Source organism: Myxocyprinus asiaticus, chromosome 17, assembly GCF_019703515.2.
Source record: "Myxocyprinus asiaticus isolate MX2 ecotype Aquarium Trade chromosome 17, UBuf_Myxa_2, whole genome shotgun sequence".
Classification (NCBI taxonomy): Eukaryota; Metazoa; Chordata; class Actinopteri; order Cypriniformes; family Catostomidae; genus Myxocyprinus; species Myxocyprinus asiaticus.
Window position 1 is genome coordinate 37,932,081 of NC_059360.1, and position 22,402 is coordinate 37,954,482.

The 22,402-nt window shown below is 37.7% G+C and overlaps 2 protein-coding genes across 3 annotated transcripts in view; one reads left to right on the forward strand and one right to left on the reverse strand.

Annotated features, from left to right (window-relative positions):
* Positions 1-6,669, reverse strand: part of ccdc85ca (coiled-coil domain containing 85C, a) — a 57,534-nt gene extending 50,865 nt beyond the window's left edge. For both annotated transcript variants that reach the window (XM_051722285.1, XM_051722284.1), the window contains exon 1: positions 5,660-6,669. In XM_051722285.1, coding sequence (XP_051578245.1) covers positions 5,660-6,371 — 712 coding nt within the window. In that variant the 5' untranslated portion in view covers positions 6,372-6,669. The remainder of the gene's footprint in view (positions 1-5,659) is intronic.
* A 3,902-nt stretch (positions 6,670-10,571) lies between these two features.
* On the forward strand, positions 10,572-19,648 carry hhipl1 (HHIP-like 1). The gene is made up of 9 exons (XM_051722280.1): positions 10,572-11,196; positions 11,859-12,505; positions 13,066-13,209; positions 13,348-13,676; positions 14,513-14,639; positions 14,935-15,080; positions 15,351-15,432; positions 16,835-16,917; positions 18,800-19,648. The coding sequence occupies exons 1-9, from the start codon at positions 10,906-10,908 to the stop codon at positions 19,351-19,353; spliced, it is 2,403 nt and encodes an 800-aa protein (XP_051578240.1). The 5' UTR covers positions 10,572-10,905; the 3' UTR covers positions 19,354-19,648.
* Positions 19,649-22,402: the final 2,754 nt, after the last annotated feature.

Genomic DNA, 22,402 nt, shown 5'->3' on the forward strand with positions numbered 1-22,402 from the left:
CTGGAGAGTGGCACAGAAACTTAGGCATGAATCATGTTTACATTCATTAACATAAGAATCTGTTAAGGAGGGTTTTTTATTATTATTATTCTCCACAAGTAAACAACATCACCTCATAGCTCTTTTTTATGCTTCTTTTCTCCAGACCCAAACCTAGATCTGGTCTATGCTTTTCTTAACATTATCATAACAACACAACTCTTTTGTCCTCTCTCTTCTCTCTCTTTAAACCCATCAAGAGACACTGAACACAAATCCCACCAGAGCAAAGGCCCACAAAACCACAAAATTGTATAAAAAAAATTAGGGACATGCTCACTGAAACACCAAACCACAAGTCTTACTCAATGTATAAATAATCCCAAAGGACAGAGCCATATTTGCATCCTTACAAACTGCACATTACTTTCCTTTTTTTTTTTTTTTTTTTTGCATAAGAACTGTACATGAAAAATATTTCAGCCTGTTCCTCACACAAATCCATCAAATGGCTTCAGAAGACTTGGAATATAATGCATGAATGCACAGGATGCTTTTATGGTGCTTTCTTGTCCTTTTTGGAGCTTGACAGCTTATGGCACAGTAAGATTCCATTATATGGAATAATAAATGTTCTTCAAAACATCTCCTTTAATGTTCCATGGAAGAAAGAAAATGATATGAGTCTTCAAAGACATGACAGTAAGTAAATGAATACAGAAATTTCATTTTTGGGTGAACAAACTGTGGGACAAACAAAAAGCATCCAAAATAATGCAAGAAATCACCCATAATATTCTTCAAAATGACCATTAAACACCTTTCTCTCGCCACTAAACATTTTTCTCTCAAACATAATCTTCACTAGCACTGAGTTGCTGGTCCCAAGAGACTATTTTGTTATTGTCAGAGGTTTGAAGTAGGACAGCCCAATTACAGGGCCATTTAAAGCTTGTTCTGGCAAAAAACGCGACTCACATGCTTTGTGAGATTATTATTTTCTTAATGAGGCAAAGACAAGTAGCAGGGACCAAGCAATAACATAGTAAACTTCAGATTCAGCAAAGCCAAAGACCCCCTCCTACAAGTCTGAGCAGCTGGGGAGGTGCTCTCCACTTCTGTTTGTTTTTGAAAGAACAATGCCTTGCACCAAAAGCTCAAGAAGCCCCAAACCAGGACACACATGCAGAGTCACTTAGCTTGCCGCTGGGCATGACGGAAAAATGCTTTCTAAACAGCAACGCTTTGATCTTTGCTGTTTGGTTACCATCTGAAAGCATGACTAAACAAGAATTGACATGGGGAATTAAAAGGTGCAGCATTATCCTACTGGGTCCACTAAGGGCATTCCCAAGAGAACAATTAAATTACTCTTATCTCACAGATTACTCAGTCTAACAAGATATACGGTCATGAGTGAAATCATGCATATTCTCAACATTGTTATATATCTGAGCCATATATCCAGCATCAACATGACTACACTAGGTTACACCAACCAATGTAAAGTATTTTTTAAGGGTCAGATCAAGAAGAAATAAATATTTAAGGTAACAACTGCACGTAACCACATTTTACAGTGTAACACTAGTGACACCAATTTGATTTGCAAATGCGTTTACATGAACAATCTTACACCAATTATGCTTAATAGGCAGAAAAGTTGTTTGGTCATGTAAACGCCTTAAAGGGCTAAGTTCATATACAGGTTTAAAACATAAACCAACACATATCAATTTTTGCCTATTATCCCGATTTCGCATTGCATGTGAACACCTTTACCGCCATTCTTAGCGGCTTATCCAATGTGCATACATTTTGGACACTTTATATTTACATTTAGTCATTTAGCAGATGCTTTTATCCAAAGCAACTTACAAATGAGGAACAAGCAATTTGTCATACAAAAGTCAACAATATCTGCAATTTTGCACTGCCAAGTTCCCAAAGTAGCTAGAGAAGTATTGAAGCTAGTGCAGAAGAGACAGACAAGGAAAGGTGTTACATTTTTATTTAATTTTTTAATTAAATAATTGAATTAGTAAGTGCCATTAGTGAGTACTGGTTAAGTGCTCACAGATCTCCTGTTTATGTTTTTAAAATGCTGTTTTTGTTTTTTTTTTGGTAGTTATCAGCATATTAGTGTGCATGTAAAAGCAAAGTTTCCCAAACTTTTCTCCTCGTCTGCCATTGGCCAAACAAACAGACTAGTCCCGCCCAAAATGCACGCCACTTGTTGGAGCAATGTTGCTGTGTTGGGCTGATCAGGATGCTTAAACAACAGAGCAATGTTTAAAAGTTCCATAGTGTACACTTTTCAAGGAAATCAACCTGGTTTACTTATTGCTTTTGGCAACGCCTTTTACAAAGTAAAAACACTGTATACTTAATGAAAAAAAAAAAAAAGTGGCTTTGGAAGTAGATCTCTTTCAGAGAGGTGACCTACATATTGAAAGCTGTGCCCATAAATTGAAATCTACTTTATGACACATCTCTCTACCTTTGACTAGGGCAGAAGGGCTCTAAAAATCCAATGCAGCATCTTGAATGGGGGCAACTGAATCTCTTTTCACTCCAGCCGTGGGAACAGGCAGGGAAGAGCGTTATCTGAACTCTGTAACAGAATCTCGACCCCAGACACTAAACCTTTAGTCCATTGCTGGCTTGTTGGGGGGCCAGTGTCTTTTCAAAGTAGGACAGAAGCACTTTTACCCCTCAAAGGGACCAATACATTACCTCAAAGTCAGGTTTCAAGACAGCTGAACAATTTTTATGCTGAACTAAATAATGTAAAAGTAATATGGTAAATTACACTTAAGAAGCAAGATACTGCTCTGGAAAATGGAAAGGGAAAAAACAGCATACTGAATTCCAAGTTTAGGGCATTTAGATAACATTTATTCTGCCCTAAAGTGTGAAGAAAAAAGATAACAAAGATCAGCTGCTGACTTCATTATACAGAGTAAAAACTATCCTACTGTTTGGCCTTTTTGTCTTTATCCAAACCATGTATGGGTAGAATAAGATCTATTTATGTTCAGTCAATGTGGTAGGGAGCAGGAATGTTCTCCTGGTTGACTGGCAATCGAATTTGGTTGTTTTGAGTTTTTTAAACAAGAAGAGATGCAACCTGTGGCTTAGATTAACTCATTGGGGGGTCGGGCCTGGGAAAAGAGAATACTGGCCAGCCTAATCTCCCTCACTGACTGAAGAAAAGCTTATATACACGCAGTTCCAACACAACTGCAGGTCTGAGAATGCAGTACAGTTTCTCTCTGGCAGTATAATTAAGCAATATTATGAATACACATCAGAAGACAAAGGGCAAGATGCCTAGAATCAAATTGTTTCATGAATAGATAAATAAGATCCTATGATCCAGTTTCAGGTACCACTGGCCACATCCACACTAATCTGTTTTCATTTGAAAATACACAGATTTTGCTACATTAACACCTCTCATCAACACTGGAATGGCGGAGACTTTCAAAAATGCTCTCCATAACTGCATACTTTGGAAAAACGAATTACATTTTTAAAGTTTCATTTAACCGGATTAGTGTGTACTTGACCATATAAAAGACCTTGAATTCTTTAGTAAACAACATACTAAAACTCCAAAAAGGCTACTTGTTTTAACTGAGCTGTGTTCCATACACATGTTGGACAGCAAGGAAAATAGCACGTCATGATGAGAGGAAGGTTGGGGGCGAAGTTGTGGTTGGGCAGACAAACTAAGGATCACTGAACAATAAGATGAAAGTAGCCGGCAGGCATTCGTCAAATGCCACTAGATTGCTCATCAGCCAATGGCAGGCATCTAAGGAAAAGGACAAGTAATTCTCCATGTCCAATAAAATGTAACGTGTGTAAACCAAAAAGATAACTAAAATCTTGGCAAAAGTGTGAGGGAATCGAATCTTGGATCCAAAATGATAATCAAACACTCCGTCCTCTAAAAAATTTATTTCTTTAACATGCCAAAAACTATGTTCTCAATGATGACTGGAGCTTCCAGCTGAAACCATTAGCAGTAAATAAAACAAAATTCTGCCACAGGAGCTGTGCTGGTCTAGTGGTGAGGACCTGTTGTCATCAATCACCTGCCATGTGGTGGGAGTCCTACTTTTACTCTTGAGTAAATACTGCTGATGTAATAGGCAAGACTACCTGAATGGCAGAATCTTGGTAATGGTTACTTTTATAACAATGAATGCGTTCTTGTAAGATGTTATTTCCTAAATAGACTTCCAGGAGAGTGCACAAATTTGCACTGATCTTTTGCAACAAGAATCTACACGCAAGTTATACATGTGATAATTGTAAAATTAATATTGCATCCATGTCCAACTTTTAAGAATCTTAAGCTAATAACTGACTCAATGGGGAGTCAATAAACAGACAAATGATTGTGAATTAAAAGAATAGATAAAGATAAAGTTGCAATGGAAAACGTGCATATACAGATATGAATATATAGCATCAATATGCTATTACTATTATAAGCAGCTGTATTTGATAATAGCCAAAAGTGATAGCTATATTTAAATGGCATTATATAATTTGGTATCTGTGTGTGCTGACTTTAAGTAAATACATAAAGTACACATCAGAATAGCACCTTTAGGCACAGGTGACAGATATATGCCCACACTACAGTCACAGAGCCATAAAAGACACAAATAAAAAATATTTATCTGTGCTACCACCTAGACTAAAATAAACAATCCTATACTTCACCATTATTTGCTCACAGATACAGTAACACCTAAGTGACTATGTCTCACATATTGCATCTTATTATGATAATGCTTAATTTCAAGCATTTCCACAAAAACTATTTCACATTAACTACACGTTGTTCACTATAATTATGTAATTGTACTGTAACATGAAAACTGTGATAAAAAGTGATACCACAAATCCTTTCCCATATCCTTATCTACAATCAAATGAAGGTCATCAACTACATCAACAAAGTCTGCTTAATGTAATCCCTTACAGCATTATGTCTGGAGTCTGCAGTATTACTCAATGCTGTGTAATTCATTAACAATCCCTGATGCTTTTTACATAACTTATATCTGATTTACAAACGTTCCATTGTTTATGTGTGAGAATGAAATGTCTGTTCTATGAATGAAGTATTTGATGGTCTAATGACAGATTTCACAGTGTGTACCAAAGCCACAAGGTTAAGAGAGCATTAAATTCCCATTAGATCTGACTTCATTAGTGCAATAGCATCTGTGGAGCCAGCCTGTTTGGATAAGAAGTGTCTATGATGGCCATGTGCAAATACCGTCACATATCTGAAGTAAACCTGAGCCCACAAGTCCTTGCATAATCTGTTTCCCTGGAAACCCCTGAAAGTCTAATGACTGCATGTTACTCACCTGCATAAAATGGTAGGCATCCTTTGCTATATTTGGATGCCAGTGCACAAAAGCACTTGTAAATACTTCTTTATTTCTTCTAGGAAATCATTTCAGACTCATAATATTCATATTCTGCCCTTGTTACTGGACTTGAGGTGTTGCAATCATCACAGAAATCATTGGGAAAAATTATAGGACCTTCAGCATGGAGTTCATGTACATGATGTACAAAATATGGGATAAATATGGGATTTGTTCCACAAAACTCCCAACCTGACCTCCTCCTGAAAGTCCAAACTTACCGTTGAGTCCATTCGGTATGCTTCTGTGTAGATGGTTGGTGGAAAGATCATCCATAGACCTTCTGATGGACCCTATTTTGCCCTCTGAAGGCTTGTGTATATGACTGTGATGGTGATCTGGGCTTCCAGCACTACCCGTACTGGAGGTACTACTTCCATCTCCAATATCTCTAACAGTACTGGAACCTCCATTCATATTGGTCAGACTAGACTGACTGTCTATGGAGCTCCTGGATCCAGCTCCATTCCTCTCATCATCCAACATCACAATTATCTCCTTTAACTCCATATTCTCTCTCAGCACACTCTCTTGAGTGGCCTCTAGATCTTTCAGTTTTTGCTGAAATATTCCAACCTCCTTCCACATAACACTGGCAGTGTACCTGCCAAATCTCTGCCATTCCCGAGACAGCTTCTTCCCTTTTTGCCGATCATCATCTAAGAAACAGCACAGTTCTCTAAGCTCCTGGTTGTCTTCTTGCAGCTTCTGGTTCACCTCCTTCAAGCTTCGTATCTCGTGGAGATGCACTTGTAATCTCCGGTTAACGTCCTTCATCATGTTCCCATGTTCCAACATTAAGTTCATCTTTTCATTATCAACTTTTCGGAGTCTCCTTAGCAGCTCCTCTTTGCTACATTTAATGAGTTCTTCATCCGAAATCTTACTTAAATCATCCATTGGGACGTCTATAATATTTTTTGCCATATTCATTTCGTTAAAAGTGGTCTGACGGGAAATTTGGTCACGGCTTTCTAATCGTTCCTTGGTGAAAACGTTAAAAACAATATCAAACTCATAATTTTAAATTAATCCAGTTATTCAAAGGGTGAAAGCAAAATTCCGCAAAAAGGTTTATAAAAAATAACTGACCCAGAAAAGACAATACTACGCCGTATTTGATCGTCCGCAATTCCTTTTTTGTCGCTATTACATGTTTATTTTACCAGTGATATCCTTTCTCCTACACAGTGCCTAGTGATGAGACGCTCTGGCCGCGCATCCAAACGCACAAGCAGATGAATGGTGAGAAAAATGCGCTCCAAAGTCAGTATTTGCGCTTCAGCGCTGCGTTAGGTGATGTCAGAGATGTCCGAAGCTCAGTACGCGACGCGTTCACTGCATTAGGTAGCCAATTGTACTTCTCTTGTTTTCCTCCAGGGTGCGCTTGGCGGCTCAGAAAGCCGAATCCACCATTGGATTGCATTAAACTCTAAGGACATGTTTCGTCTTATTGTAGAAATTTGCACATTAAAAATAAAAATCGTTTAAATACGTATATACATATATATTAATTTCACAGAATTTTACTACGCATACAATTGGAATCCGCCTAATTAAACTCTATAAAATAATTTCTACACTTGCCAGAATTCACCGTATTTTATAGCGCCATGGAATTCACAGACGGCTGATTGGTTAATCCCTATCAACGTTGAGAAAATTAACACGTGCCACGTGACAACGCCGTCAGTGCCGTTTCAGTAATTCATGCTTGAATAATGACACTGATCAACTTTAATTGCCTTTAAATTAAAAATGCATGAGTTAAAATTGTGAAATTATTATTAGTGCATTATTATTACGATGATCCCAGCGCACCTGACATATCAGAGACAACGTCCGGGCCGCTAGTCCCGGCCCATTTTGACATTCTACTTTAATGCTAATTTCCATTCTGCATGCCTATTCAATTTCTAAGCCACATGAAGGGGACCCACAGCAGGATGCAGGGATGTCGCATACCACTTAATTATTCGTCTATTAATAAAAATAAATAAATAAATAACATTTATATAATTAAAAATATATATATTAATCTAATAAATCTATTATAAATGTAAAGAAACAAACACAACAATTCTCTGCCAATGTCAGTGACAAAGTGATGCTTTTAATGCTACCATGTGCTTGACTGTATCTCTTGAAGTTCAAGACGATTGTGTGCAAAAGATAAGTGATGGGGTTGACAAGCAGTTCAGGCAATAATTGTGAGTTTCTCCCCCCTTAAAGGAACAGTCTATATAATTAATGTAAATGTAGCTCCAGTAATAGCCATGAAAGTGTCTGTGATCATTCACATGTGGTTTAATGAGCGTTTTGGTGATATTAATGCTCTGCTAAAGTTTTTGACCTATATTTAAACAATGAAACATTCTTCCAGAAACATTCCTTTAGATATTAAGGACTAGAAACACACTAGTGAATTGTCCATTCATATGATAATATACAGGCTGTGATGAGAATCTGTAAACCAATTAAACGGATTACCATGTCAATCTGTCATATGATGTCAGCCTTTTAAAAGCAGACCCTTTTTAATCTGTGTGGGTATTGCACTAAGACTCCCATGAAGTCAGTGGTATGAACCCATCGCCATCTAGTGGAAATAATGGCTCAACGTCGCACGCATCTGTAATTGACGAATGGTGTCGACTTGACAAAATGCATAAATCAACTGAAATCACTTATGAACTGCTGAGCCAGTGGCTCTTTTAAATTAACATCCAGGAACTCAGTCTGACATTGCAAAGTGCTTGGAGAAAGCCTTCTTTTAGAATAAAATAAAGTAAAATAGAATAGAATAGAATAGAATAGAATAGAATAGAAATTCCTCAACATGCATCCCCTAAAATTCTACTGCAAAAAAAAGAAGGATTTTTGCAAATCAACTAGACATGAACATAATATATTGATGTCTATTTGGCAACAAAGGTGAAATTCCCAAGGTGAAAACATACCTTGGCTCCAGGAGTCTTAAGACAAAAAAAATCAAGTAAGGACTCTTGGTGTAATTTTGGAGTCAGACCTTAGTTTACATCAAATCAATAATTTTTTAGTAAAAATGTATTTCTAATAAATCATCTAAAAAAAATTTGATGATTTGTATCCAGTCAAGAGTCAGAGAAACTTGTTCATGCATTCATCACCAGTAGGATGGACTACTGCAATGGACTCCTCACCGGCCTTCCCAAAAAGACCATTAGACAACTACAGCTCATTCAAAATGCTGCTGCCAGGATTCTTACCCGGACCAAAAATAAAATCACTTTTACAAATCACTCAATGGCTTAGGACCTAAATACATTGCAGATATGCTTGTTGAATATATCAGACCTCTCAGATCATTATGATCGAGTCAGTTAGAAATACCAAGGGTTCACTCAAAACAAGGTGAGACTGCGTTTAGCTATTATGCCACCTGCAGCTGGAAACAGCTTCCAGAAGAGTTCAGGTGTGCTCCAACAGTGGCCACATTCAAATCCAGACTGAAAACACTTCTGTTTAGCTGTGCATTTATTCACTGAGCACTGTGCTGCACTTACTGATAGTGCAATCAGTAAGTGCAGCACTGTGCTCAGTGAATAAATAATTTTTTCTGTAATTATTTCTTTTATTCATTTTCACAATTTTTACTTTTTTAAATGTATCTTATTATTTTTATTCTTCTTGTTGTTAATCGATTTAAAAATAATTTTTGATGTCTCTTATATTTTTATGTAAAGCACTTTGAATTGCCATTTTGTATGAAATGTGCTATATAAGTAAACTTGCCTTGACTTGCCTATAGAATTCAAAGACATTGTCAACTTGATTTCCAAATATCTGGTTCATTCAGCACAATACTAGAATTTCCTATATCTGTTGGGCCCTTGAGCAAGGCCCTTGACCCTATCTGCTCCAGGGGCGCTGTATCATGGCTGACCCTGCACTCTGACCCCAGCCTAGCTGGGATATGTGAAAAAAAAAAAAAGAATTTCACTGTATATGTGCAAATGTATAATGTGTGATAAATAAATACATAATAAAAATACAAATAAAATAAAATGCTTTATAACTCCTTCTAACCAAATAACCATTTAACCAAAATTGCTCATTAGCAAATATAACGTGGAATAATGTCCATTATTTATTTAGACTTTAAATATAACCCCTATTAAAATGTAAGGATAATCTGAGGGTTAAAAGACAATTAGTTATATATATATATATATATATATATATATATATATATATATATTTTTTTTTTTTTTTTTTTTTGTCTGTTTTGATCCATTTTATTATACTTTCTGAAATGTGCATGAATAGTTTGTGGTAAAACAGAGGATTAAAGCTTCTGTTATGTCTGTCTCTTGGTTTTTTTAATTAGGGCCGAGAAAAATATTTCAAAAAACGTGATGGGAAAATAAAAGGTTAATTTAATCACTATCTTTATTTTTAAACCACATACAGCACATGGGTCTCTAAACAATAAGAAAGTTAAGTCAATCTCAGCAGAAGATAATGGTTAAATAATGTGTTTGGAGTCGTGGCTGGCGAACTGTGATTGCATAACAGAAAACACAGATGGAACCGATTAATTTCCATGGATTGGAAGCAGTGCTCTCACTTCAACTCTAATGTTCTGTTGAAATTGACTTTACATTCTTTCTTTCTGTTGAAATTGACTTACCCCACACTTGGGCTTATAGGCCCCCAGGGGGTTAACTTATAAGGATGTCTTGTCAATATAGGGACAAACAGTTATTATACAAGGCAAAATTGGTCAACATAGGCAAATACTTTTGAGACATCAAGGTGCATTTTTGAGTAATAAATTAATCTGTTTATTCAAAATAACCTCTTTAGAAAAGGATTAATCATTTTCTGTTCATTTCAATCATATTTGGCATTTAATAACATCTCAAGTATTCTATAAACAAATGAATCTCCATTGTGATTGGATCAGTCAATGTGAGCTCACTTTGTACATTCTTCAAAGCAAATCTATTCGCCCCACTAAAGAAAAAACTATTTGTTGATAGGGGGCTTCATCCCCTTCTACGGGGGGGGCTTTTTACCCCAAATACTAATCCTTTCTCTTACAGGACAGTTCAAAAACTTGAGTCTTGTTTCGGTGTTTCTATGGGTAACTGCGGAATAACTTGCGTCTGCAGGTCGACATGAATTACAGTCAGACAGAGTTGTGGTTTGGACCTGAATGTGTGTCTCATGTCTGCTCTGGATGTAAGGCACGTCTCGTTACACAGATATAGAGGAGATGGGCTAGTATACTGATCCAGCAACCGATTTGCAATTCATCTGTTGTGGTTACATAGCAAATAAGACGTACATTTGTTTGGGAATGGTTGATGATTAAAATAAGGGCAAAGTGCATAACAGCACAAGTCAGTGAGGTCGAGTATCTTCACCATTGCATAACTTCTGCTTTCATGTAACTGAAGTTGGGCACCAGGATTTGAGCGCTATGTGGTACTTCTGCGATGTCTTAGGTCGTATATGGCAATCGCCATTCGTTTTGTTTTATTTGTTAGCGTTTTGGATAGCACCGGCGTTCATGCATCCACAATGCTTGGATTTTAAGCCCCCTTTTCAGCCTCAACAAGAGCTTCAGTTCTGTCAAATGTATACATACTTCGGCTGCTGCGACTATGCCAGGGACCAAGAGCTGATGGCAAAATATTATCGAATAATGGATAACTTCGATTATTATGGATATTCGAACTGTGCCGCGTACGTACAAGATCTACTCTGCCAGGTAAGTTAGCCCGAGAGCAGAAATAAGAAGCAATATTTTGAAAGTTTTGTGTTGCTTTCTAAATGTACTGGAACCATTAGATGTGTGCGTCTGGACACGTACCACAATTTGCAGAGATTTTTATTACGCAAATGACGATGTCCAACATTCTTCGGGGCCGTTCACACCGAAAACGTCTTTGCGTCCTTCCGCGATTGTTTTCATATGTAAACATGTGCTAAACTGACCGTTGCGCTTGCGTCTCGTTTTTTAGACGCCGTGTCAAGTTAAAAACCCGAGACAATTGCGTTCTGCTCTGTTCGTGGCGATACGTCGAGGGCAAGGACGTGTTCGGTGTGAACGGCCCCTTAATACCTGCCTGGTGAGAGGCCAAATGATGTCACTAGTATCACAATGAATCTCTTTTATTAAAGTCACTTGCACAAACAACTAAATTTGACATACAATGAGCATGCCTAAATAAAGCACTCAAATACTTAGTAAGTCATTAAACAGAAAGTTCACAAATGCAGAGGGTCAAATAAGGGCTTAAACTACAGTGTGATTTAGGAGATTGTGGTTTCACAATGTTGAATGCTGATGAGCAGAAAGGATTAAGCAAATAATGTATTGCTTGAGTCTGGCAAGATCCAGTTAGCTCCCCACTTGTTTCTCTTCTTCAGGAATGCTCTCCATATGCGGCTCACCTTTTTGATGCTGAAGACACCAGCACACCCTTACTCACCATACCTGGACTGTGCCCAGACTTCTGTTCTCAATTCCATTCCAAGTGTAGTTCTATTCTGACCTTGTTGTCTGATGATCCACGTCTTGAAGAACTTAAGCATGACCAGCGCAAGCTTTGTCAGTACCTGGAGTTGGATGATCCAGACTACTGTTATCCTCATCTCCTAAGCAATGAACTGTTAACCAAAAACCTGGGCCGCACTGCAGCTGATTCTGAGGGCTGCTTGCAACTGTGCTTGGAGGAGGTTGCCAATGGACTCAGAAACCCTCTTGCCATGGTTCACGCCAATGATGGTACGCACAGGTTTTTCGTTGCCGAACAAGTTGGCTTGGTCTGGGTGTACCTTCCAGATCGCTCAAAGCTTGAGAAACCGTTTCTAAACATCACCAAGGCTGTGTTGACATCTCCATGGGAAGGCGATGAAAGAGGCTTTCTGGGACTCACCTTTCACCCAAACTTTAAATACAATGGGAAGCTTTATGTGTATTACTCCGTGGAGGTTGGCTTTGATGAGAGAATCCGCATCAGTGAGTTTCGTATCTCCTCTGCGGATATGAATGTGGTTGACCACGGTTCAGAGAGGTGAGCAACTGTATAACTCACTTCAGCTGTGTTGAATATTTCAGGTTCAATACAAATTAAGCTCAATCGACAGCATTTGTGGCATAATGTTAATTAGTGCAAAAATAATTTAGACTTGTCCCTCCTTTTCTTTAAAAATGCAAAAATCTGCGTTACAGTGAGGCACTTACAATGGAAGTGAATGTGGCCAACCTAAACCCTAAAATGGCCATTTAAATAACTTTGTATCTCAAATAATAGATACCTTTTAACAGAAGAATTAATGGGCTCCATTCATTTCCACTGTGACTCATTTCCTCACTGTCACTGTTTGTTATTTATTTATTTTATTTTTTTAAGAAAAGGAGGGACGAGTCAGAATTAGTTTTTGTGATTATCAACATTATGCCACAAATGCTGTCGATTGAGCTTAACTTGTATTGAACCTGGAATGTTCCTTTAAATAATTTGGACTGAGCTAATTCTTTGGTGGGGATGTTGGACTAGAAATGGTATATTCTTTATCTGGTTTACTATATGGTACACAGGTGACTACAAAATGTGTCTTCATGTTCTCTCAGAATCATTTTAGAGATTGATGAACCTGCCTCTAATCACAATGGTGGTCAGCTTCTGTTTGCCGATGATGGATACTTATACATCTTCACTGGGGATGGTGGAATGGCAGGAGATCCATTTGGGAAATTTGGAAATGCTCAGAACAAGTAAGTTTAGATAAGTATTCTGGGAGGTGTAAAAATAACTAATTTGTACAAGTAGCAAAATTTCGCTTTCCAACCTTGGTCATTGTGGACGGATTAGTTATGATACTTTCTCCTCTCTTATCTGGACATTACTGCTAGATCTGCCCTTTTGGGAAAGGTTCTTCGCATTGATGTAGATGACAACGAAAAGGGGCCACTGTATAGAATTCCGTCGGACAATCCATTTGTGCATGAACCCAACGCTCGGCCGGAGGTGTATGCCTATGGGGTCCGAAACATGTGGAGATGCTCAGTAGACAGAGGAGATCCATACACCAAGGAAGGAAAAGGAAGAATCTTCTGTGGGGATGTGGGCCAGAATAAGTTTGAGGAAATAGACATAGTGGAGAAGGGCCGGAATTATGGATGGAGAGCAAAAGAGGGCTTCTCTTGTTATGACAAGAAACTCTGTGCAAACAGCTCCTTAGGTGGGTATGCTGTGTATACAATAAAAAAATGCAGCTCTCAAACTTTAAAAGTAAAATTTAAATGTATTTTGATGTGGGGGAAAAATAATAGAAATAGAAAGACAGAAAAAATAGAAGAGAAACTTATAGAGGAACTTACAGTATATCTAGACAAAGTTTTACAGTCATTAAAGACGTGTGTATGTACAACTTAGTCTAATGAAAAGTCCAAATAAATGTACAAGATGGTGAAATCATAAGAAATCGAGTTGGCTCATATAAAAACATACAACTTTTACTTCCATAAAAAAAACAAAAACAACGAACAATGTTATTATGATTTTTCCTTAGTTTAACCACTAACCCAGACCTAAAGCTAACCATAAAGTCTAACCCTTTACCCAAACCCTTAACCTAACAATGATTTAAATAGGAAGATATCTTTTATGTACCTTGGAAAAATGAAAACATCGGGGTTTGGAACGTGACGAGGGAAGCATATACCAGGTTATTGACATCAGTCAGTTGTATTGCATAAATAAAAATGGAACGAGTAAACAAATTTGTTTATAGACGTTTCCATTCTTGAAAGAAAGTGTTGCATAGGAGGCTAGCTAAAAATGTATACCTGTTTTGTATCAGTTTGACATTATGTTGATTGCTTGGTCTAAAAGTCATACTTTTCATACTGTACAGGCCAAGTCAGACAATATCTTACGATTTCGCCGTCTCGTACAAATTATTACTAGTTTTCCTGAGACTAGGTTGGTATGTAAGAAAATGTTGACAAGTAAATTATTGCTGTCTCTTTTCTCAATCAACCCACAAAGTCTGTATATTTCTCTTGTAATTTTTAGATGATGTTCTTCCAATTTATGCATATCCACACAAAATGGGCAAATCTGTCACAGGTGGCTATGTTTACAGAGGCTGTGAAAATCCAAATTTAAATGGCATGTACATATTTGGAGACTTTATGAGTGGGTAAGAAATGAGAATGGTTTAAATGTTTGCATATCAAATTAAAGTTGATAAAAAGCTAAATAAAAAACAAAAAAAAACAGAGCTATAAATGTCCAGAAATATAGTGAAAACCACAGGTATTTTGAACACTACAGTCTTACAGGTTCATTCTTTAAAGACATTAAAGGAATTTGCTTTGTATGTTTAGGTATTTGTTTTGGTAGTGCTACTTGACGTCTCCCAGTATATGCAATAAATTATTTCACGTAATGCGAATATACATGCTTTCAAATGTTAACTGTATGAATTTTCACAGACGCCTGATGAGTTTAAAAGAAAACAGAAACACAAGGAATTGGGAATACGATGAGATTTGCATGGGCATGGGTCTGACTTGTTCATTTCCAGGGCTCATCAACAATTACTATCCGTACATCATTTCATTTGCAGAGGATGAAGCAGGTATGTGCTCAAAAATGTAGAAAGAAGTTCCTTTTAAACACTTTAGAAATCCACTACCTAGTTTAGACATAAGAAAAGAAAAGTAGCTACAGGTAAATCAAATAATAATTCCAACTGTGCCTATGTCAGTTATCACAATCTCCCTTTCTGTCTTCTATGCTGCACAAATTGCTCACTAGTTGTGTTTGTGGACAACTCTTATTTATTGTATTATATTAATTCATTAAAAACAAAATTTCATGTCACTTAACATGTTTTCTGTATGACCAGGTGAACTCTATTTCATGTCTACCGAAATACCTAGTGCCACATCATCTACAGGTGTTGTGTACAAAATTGTTGATCCCTCAAGGTATGACTTTTTTTTTTAACACTCCTTAAAGGTGCACTCATGCACACAGTCATTTTTCCTCATTAGAAATTGTTTTACTTCGAAAGACATTAATTATAATTTTTAAACATATGTATAAAAAAAAAAAAGCAAATAACATGAGATGAGGAATCCAGTCATAACAGTAACCTTATAAAAGCTGTTTTTGTCAGAGTTTTTTTGCTTTAATGTTATATTTTGGCCACTAGAGGCCCTCATTGTGTTTCATTTCAGTTTCCAGCCATTTTATCATGTGTTATTGTTTTCACATGTGCCTGGTTCTGGGCTGTGTATTTAAGTTGATCACTTCCTTTTGTTTCTTTGCTTGGTTATTGATGTTCCTAGCCAGTTGCTGTTCTAGTTCTAGTTCTAGTTCTAGTTCTAGTTCTAGTTCTAGTTCTAGTTCTAGTTCTAGTTCTAGTTCTAGTTCTAGTTCTAGTTCAGTACTAAACCTTGAAAGCCTTTTGGATTGTTTTTTCCTTGTGTTTATTTTTGCTGTTTTTTTTGTTTGTTTGTTTGTTTGTTTTTGTTTTTTCCCCTGAGTTCTTTGGAGATTATTTTTTCCTCCTTTTTGGACTAAAGATTTTTCTGTTTTGTGGTTGTCAGTAAGAAGTTGCTTTTTGTACCCTTTTTGTTAACAAACTCTTCTGAGTTAATTTTAAGATTGCATCTGACTATTAGGTTCAACTCCCTTCTGTGGCTCAGTGGTTGAAATTAAGACTCTTGCGCCAGAGATCCAAGTTTGAATCCTGGCTCAGACAGTTTTATTCTACATAGAGAGGGTCTCCTCATGGGGGCTGCCATGTTGGAATCACATGACGAGTCATATACTACTCGCTTAATCTCGGTAACCACCCTGTTCTTGGACACTTTCACCCTGTGGATTAAATTAATCATGGCTGACTGTGAATAGTGAATTTCTACAATGGCATCTGTAACTGAAAGCTTTTTTTTTTTTTTTTTTTTTTGAATGTTGCTGCATCCAGGCCGCTAGGTGTCACTGAAAGACCAAGAAGGCGTCAACAAAAAAAGTTACTGAGTGCACCTTTAAATAGTCTAATAGTGTGCAAAGATCAGCTTGTCTTGCCTCCTAACAGACTTTAGGAATGGTTATGAAATGGTTGTTACTTGGCAGCAATACATGCTTCTGTTATCTCTTTCTATATGACATAGATTAATATTTGCCAAGTACTCCAGTAGCTTTAAAGTGATCATTGTATTGCTTGCATCCCGGCAGACTAAAGTTTGTGCTTGTGAAAGCAATGCCATGGTTTTCTTTTGAAAAATAGGTCAACAAAATGTTCCTAATTTAAGTGCTGTCTGTATCCCTGGAGGTCACCTCCCATGAAGAAATGATTCAAATGCTTTCCTTGCTTTATTACAGACGTGCACCCCCAGGAAAATGTCATTACGACCCACTTTCAGTCCGTGTTAAGAGCCACCTTATTCCATTCAAGCCAAAGGAAAGTAAGTTTGTTTACACTAAGGCAGTGTTTCCCAACCTTTCTTCTGCCACAGCACACTTTTTACGACTAAACAATTCTACGGCACACCACTATCCCGCATAGGCTAACCATCGTCAATATGTTTCCTTTTCAAGAACTTGTCCATGTTTTCTGTCCATCTTAGTAGCGCGTTTACTTGTAATGTTTGAAATTCGGCTATGCAAAAAACAACAAATTGGCTTATTTTGTAATTTGTAGATTTGTTCTTGCAATGCCACAAATTACAGGGATGCAAACTCAGAGGCAAAAAAGGTAAGACAATCACTGGTCCACAAGCATTTTTTTTTTCTGGGGAAAAATGCTAAAAGCACCAATTCCAGCTATTTTAGTGATTCAAGTTTACAATTGTGCAGAATTAGCTGCAAAATGAAGAGTATTTTGGTGAGGCTTGCTTCTGTTTCACAAATTTGTTCAATTTTATTAACTGATTAGTTCAGTGACCCCTTCTGGAAATGTCACTAGGTGGCGACAAATGAGCATCTTATGTGCTATGAGTGAGTCAGTGAATCATTTTGAGTCATTCATGACCGAAATCTACCAAGAGACTTTATAGTGTTTAAGCATTAAAAGAACAAAGCAGATCTATAGTCTTCCTTCAGTCTGAGCATTATTTTTTTTATCCAAAAAGACAACAATAATAGCCTAATAATAGTGAGGTTTCAATAACCTCCTTACCTTTTCCTTTAGAACTTGCATGGCTACAAATCTACTGACTTCAATATAAGAATTATAAACACAAAGCAGATCTACGGTATCATTTTCCTGCAGTTGCCTATTTAAACTGCTGAACATAGCATGGCTTTTATCAGAAAAGACCACAATAATAGACAAATAATAATAATTTTGAGTTTCAATAATGTTCTTTCGTCATTGTAAAGCGCATTTCACACGAGTTGAGTCGTCAACGCTCAGTTCAACGTCAGCGTCAAGCACCACATTGCCCTCCACATGACAAGAGCTGCGGAAAACATCACAGTGGGGCGATTTTACGGGTTTGCCACGTAAAAAAGTGGGAGATGTGCACAATAAACATTGAAAACATGTATTTGGAAGAGAGGAAAAAAGCTTGCAGTTACTTTGATAGCAGAAAGTAATAAAAGGACTCGTTTATGTTTAGTTCTAAGCGTTTTCTTGTTGAATTTAAATTAGTTCAATAACTGGGGTCTCTGATATTTGTAAACGATAAGGTAATATTTAAAAGAAATTATGGGACATTCAATGTCTCTTCATAAATTTGGACAGTTTTTAAATATTTCTTGTTGCTTAGCACTCTCAAAGACATTATTGGTGAAGCAAAAACGTGTGTAAACTGGCATCACTTCATAGACTTCAATGTATTCTGCAGTGCTGACGTGAGTCATGTGAAAGACCCTTAACGTGTATAAATATCAGTCACTTTTGCACGTTAAACATTGCTCTTCACAATCACAGAAGTGACCGATTATGGTTTCAAAATGGTGAATTTCTCTGAAAGGTGAGGAGTTTGGATCCCTGAGATTATTTTTATGCATTTATTTATTTTGTGGAATTTGATAATTTTCCTAGTGTGCCACGGCACAGTGGTTGGGAAACACTGCTCTAAGGGCTTGGGCAAATCTGTGTTTCTGGCCAATGTACTTGACCATATCAGTTCCACCTCATCTTGACTATTAAAAGGATACACAAAATTACATAAAATTTTATGTAAAAAATAAAAACCTCCAAGTGTGATGTGAAATTACAAGAATCATTTTTAAGGAGCTAAAATTTTATATATATATATATATATATATATATATATATATATATATTAAACCTAAAATAACAATAGTAAATGTTTTTCTTCTGTGAATGTCTTTTTACAGCTTTGATTAGTGTGAATATTCCAACAAAGCGTCCTAGACTCTCAAATGCAGAGAAACCTCCTGATGCTGCCTCAGAAGACTGGCTACAAGAGCTGCTGGACATCTTTAGGGAGCCAGATGTACAAATCACCCCCACTCCAGTCACCCCAACTACAGCCAAGCCTCTCAGAACATCCAGGCAACGGAAGGGTAGGCGCAGAAAGGGCAAGCAAAAGAACGGAGCTGTGAGATTGGTTGGGGACGAAGAGGGTCGGAGAGATCGGGGAAGAGTGGAGATATATGCTAATGGGGAATGGGGGACCATTTGTGATGATCTCTGGAACACAAAGAACGCTGTGGTGGTCTGCCGGCAGCTTGGGTTCCGCCATGCACTTAAGGCTGCCAAGCACGCCGAGTTTGGGGAGGGTAAGGACCTGAAGATCATTTTGGATGATGTGCAGTGTGAGGGGACAGAAGAAACCCTTCTGGACTGCCAGCATGCTGGAGTGGGCACGCACAACTGTGCACATTATGAAGATGCAGGAGTGATATGTGGAAATTCAGGCTCGGAATAATCAAAAAATTATTAAACAACCTTTGTTGTTAGTTTTAGCACATAGGTCTACCTCATCTATTCCGAACTGAAATGCAGAGGATGTATGCTCAAATAATATTTGATATTTTAGTTTAATTGTAATTGTGACTAAACATTCATGTTCATTCTTGTTTGCTGCTCAAATTCATAGACCTATGTGGATGTTTTACTTTGAAAAAATATTGAAAATAATTATGCCTATAAAATAACATCATAATACCACTTTCGTAACAGTTCTTTAATAGCATCAATCACAAATAAATTAAGAAATAAAGTGACTTTGTGATTATTTTTTCACCAACATGAAACTACAGGTGTGAAACAAAAATGAATGAAACGATGAGTGAAACGATCAGTACACTAAGATTGTATCCACATGTATAATCTACCAGTCATGTTATCAAAAATAAATTAAATAACACAAATGGAGACATGGTTATGTAGTGAACAAAATATCTTATATTTTCTTTTAAGAAGCCACCCTTTGCCTGCAGCTCTGGACACTCTGAGATCTGAGATGTAATTGTCATGACGGGGTGCTTTTTAAAACAGTTTAGAAGGAGTTCCTTGTATTCTGGGCTATGTTTCTCGTCCCTTTCTGGTATTTAGTATGTCTAGAAGGTAACCGTCTGGATGCCAAAGTCTCGCGAGAGTTGCATTTGTTAGATTAGGTGTGTTCAAATTGAACTGCATCTTGATTTGCCGGTTGCGGTTGGGGGAGGAGTTGAAAAGAGAGCAGTTAACTCGGTGACTTGCGCTTCTCGTCGTCTGCTAAACCAACACCAATCACGGCAGATCACGCGATGTTTGCTATCTTTATTGCAGACGATGTGGAATTCAGATAGACAGATGTTTGAATTTTACATAAAATAACTAGAAGCATTGTTCAATTGAAAAGGTTATGTGCTGCTTAATACAGTGCCTGATGTCTGTATAAGAATAAAGTCCAATAAAAGTCTCTGTTATTTTAATATCAATAAAGGGGTCAGTATTTGTAATCATTCTGAATTTTTTTTTTATGAATAAACATGATATGACTATGACAAACATAATACAGCATGATATAAACATGATATACTGTGAGCTGGTGTAGCTCGTGTGGAGCAACTGCAGAGGCTGCACCAGCCGGCTGCTCTCGAATCGCTCTCGTGGTACTTTGATGGCGGTAACGCGACGGTTGCGCCAGTTCAAGTTGGACCAAATTTCTTACCGACATGCAGTGCTTCAAGTCCGTTGCCAATCAGTCTGCGCAACACTTATGAAGTCGAACACACCTATCGATACATAGAACAGACTGATCCTGTTTCTGAGATTGGGTGGCCAGACATCCCGTTTCCCTGGACAGTCCCGTATTCAAGTACTTTTTCCTAGTGTCCCGACTTATTCCGAAAAAGTCGTGTTTTGTCCCGTATTTCCCCTCTCCTAAAAATTCTCTATCGCCTCTGTGGCTTTCTCAGTAACATGAGTATTCTAATCAAAGGTAACCAAAAGGTGTGTTCAAGTGATGGGTCGTTCATAGACGAATCTTTTATGTGACTCAGTGGAACGAGTAGTCTCGGAGAGTGATTCGTTCATTTTGTGCTGGCCATGCATATGCATTACGCAACCTCCGTTCGTTTGCTACGTGAAAACCGCTGTACAGGAAACAAAAATGATTATAATTATAATATCACACATTATATAGTTGCACATAGCTAAGCTGGGGTCAGAGTGCAGGGTCAGCCATGATACAGCACCCCTGGAGCAGATAGGGTCAAGGGCCTAACAGTGGCATCTTGGCAGTGCTGGGGCTTGAATCCCCCAATCTTCTGATCAGTGACCCAGAGTCTTAACCACTGAGCCACTACTGCACCACTGATTAGTTCACCTCTCGAGCCTTTTGGTCCAAGTCGTTCGTTCTTTTGTCACTTGACAGCCGTATATGCTATGCATTGCTCACACAGGAAACAGAAATTATTAGTTCATCTCTCGAGTCTTTTGGTCAGAGTCATTTGTTCTTTTGTCACGTGACAGCAGTACACGCTATGAAGTGACAAAAGAACGAACGACTTGGACAAGAAGATTCCTAATCATTTCTGTTTCTCATAATTTGTCCTTGGCTGCATTATCAATTTTTCCTTATTGGAACTATAATCAAAGTTTGCATAAGTAGATGCGTTGGGGGGGATTTGGCTACTGAAAATGCAACATTTTAATTTAATTCTGCTCAAATGAACGAAATGACTTGAATAAAGATTCGTTCATTTTGCTGAACGAGACTCAAAGATTCAAGTCAGTAAAATGATCTGCTCTTCCCATTACTAGTGTGTTCGACTTGAACTGCAACTCGATTTACCGAATGGCGAGATTTGCCGTTTGCAGTCAGAGGAGGAGTTGAAAAGAGAGCAGCCAAGCGGGACACGTTGCTCTTCCCGTCATGTGCTGAACCTACATCAGTCACGGAAGATCACGCGATGTTTGCAGACGAAATGAGATTCAGACTGACAGATAATTTTACACAAAATAGTCAGAAACATTATTCATATGAAAGGTTTATGTGCTGCTTAATACCAGGGGCACCTGCAGGATTTAATCTGAGAGTACGCACATAAATCTGCCTAATAAACCTTATATCTAGGGGGGTTCGGGGGCATGCTCCCCCATGAGATTCTGAAGCTGTCATATGCAACGTGTTCACTTTTGTGCAGCTAGACTATCTGAAATTACTGCAGCACGTTTCCTCTCTCTTGTTCCAGCTCTTGAAAGAATAATACACCTTTTCAATTGTCTGTATGCATACTTACTTTCTCAAGAAAAATGCCCAATGTTTCTAAGAGACATTTTCAGCGATCCTTGCACTAAACTTTGGATTGGCTTCACACTCAAGCAAACAGCCACTTACCATGACCTGGAGATAGTAGAGCAAGACCACATATCAGCCACAGAAGTGGCTTTGCACATTCATGACCTGAAAAGTCTTGCAGGCCAGGCTGGTTGAATCATTCATACCCTCTGACATTAAAAAGCAGTTGGATGCCCTGGTTGAAGCT

Bases quoted from the DNA above. Each gene is read 5' to 3' on its own strand.
- hhipl1 (XM_051722280.1), top strand. From the start codon at position 10,906: ATGTGGTACTTCTGCGATGTCTTAGGTCGTATATGGCAATCGCCATTC. The intron at 11,197-11,858 runs GTAAGTTAGCCC...TCTCTTCTTCAG, and splicing joins TACAAGATCTACTCTGCCAG to GAATGCTCTCCATATGCGGC. The intron at 12,506-13,065 runs GTGAGCAACTGT...ATGTTCTCTCAG, and splicing joins GTTGACCACGGTTCAGAGAG to AATCATTTTAGAGATTGATG.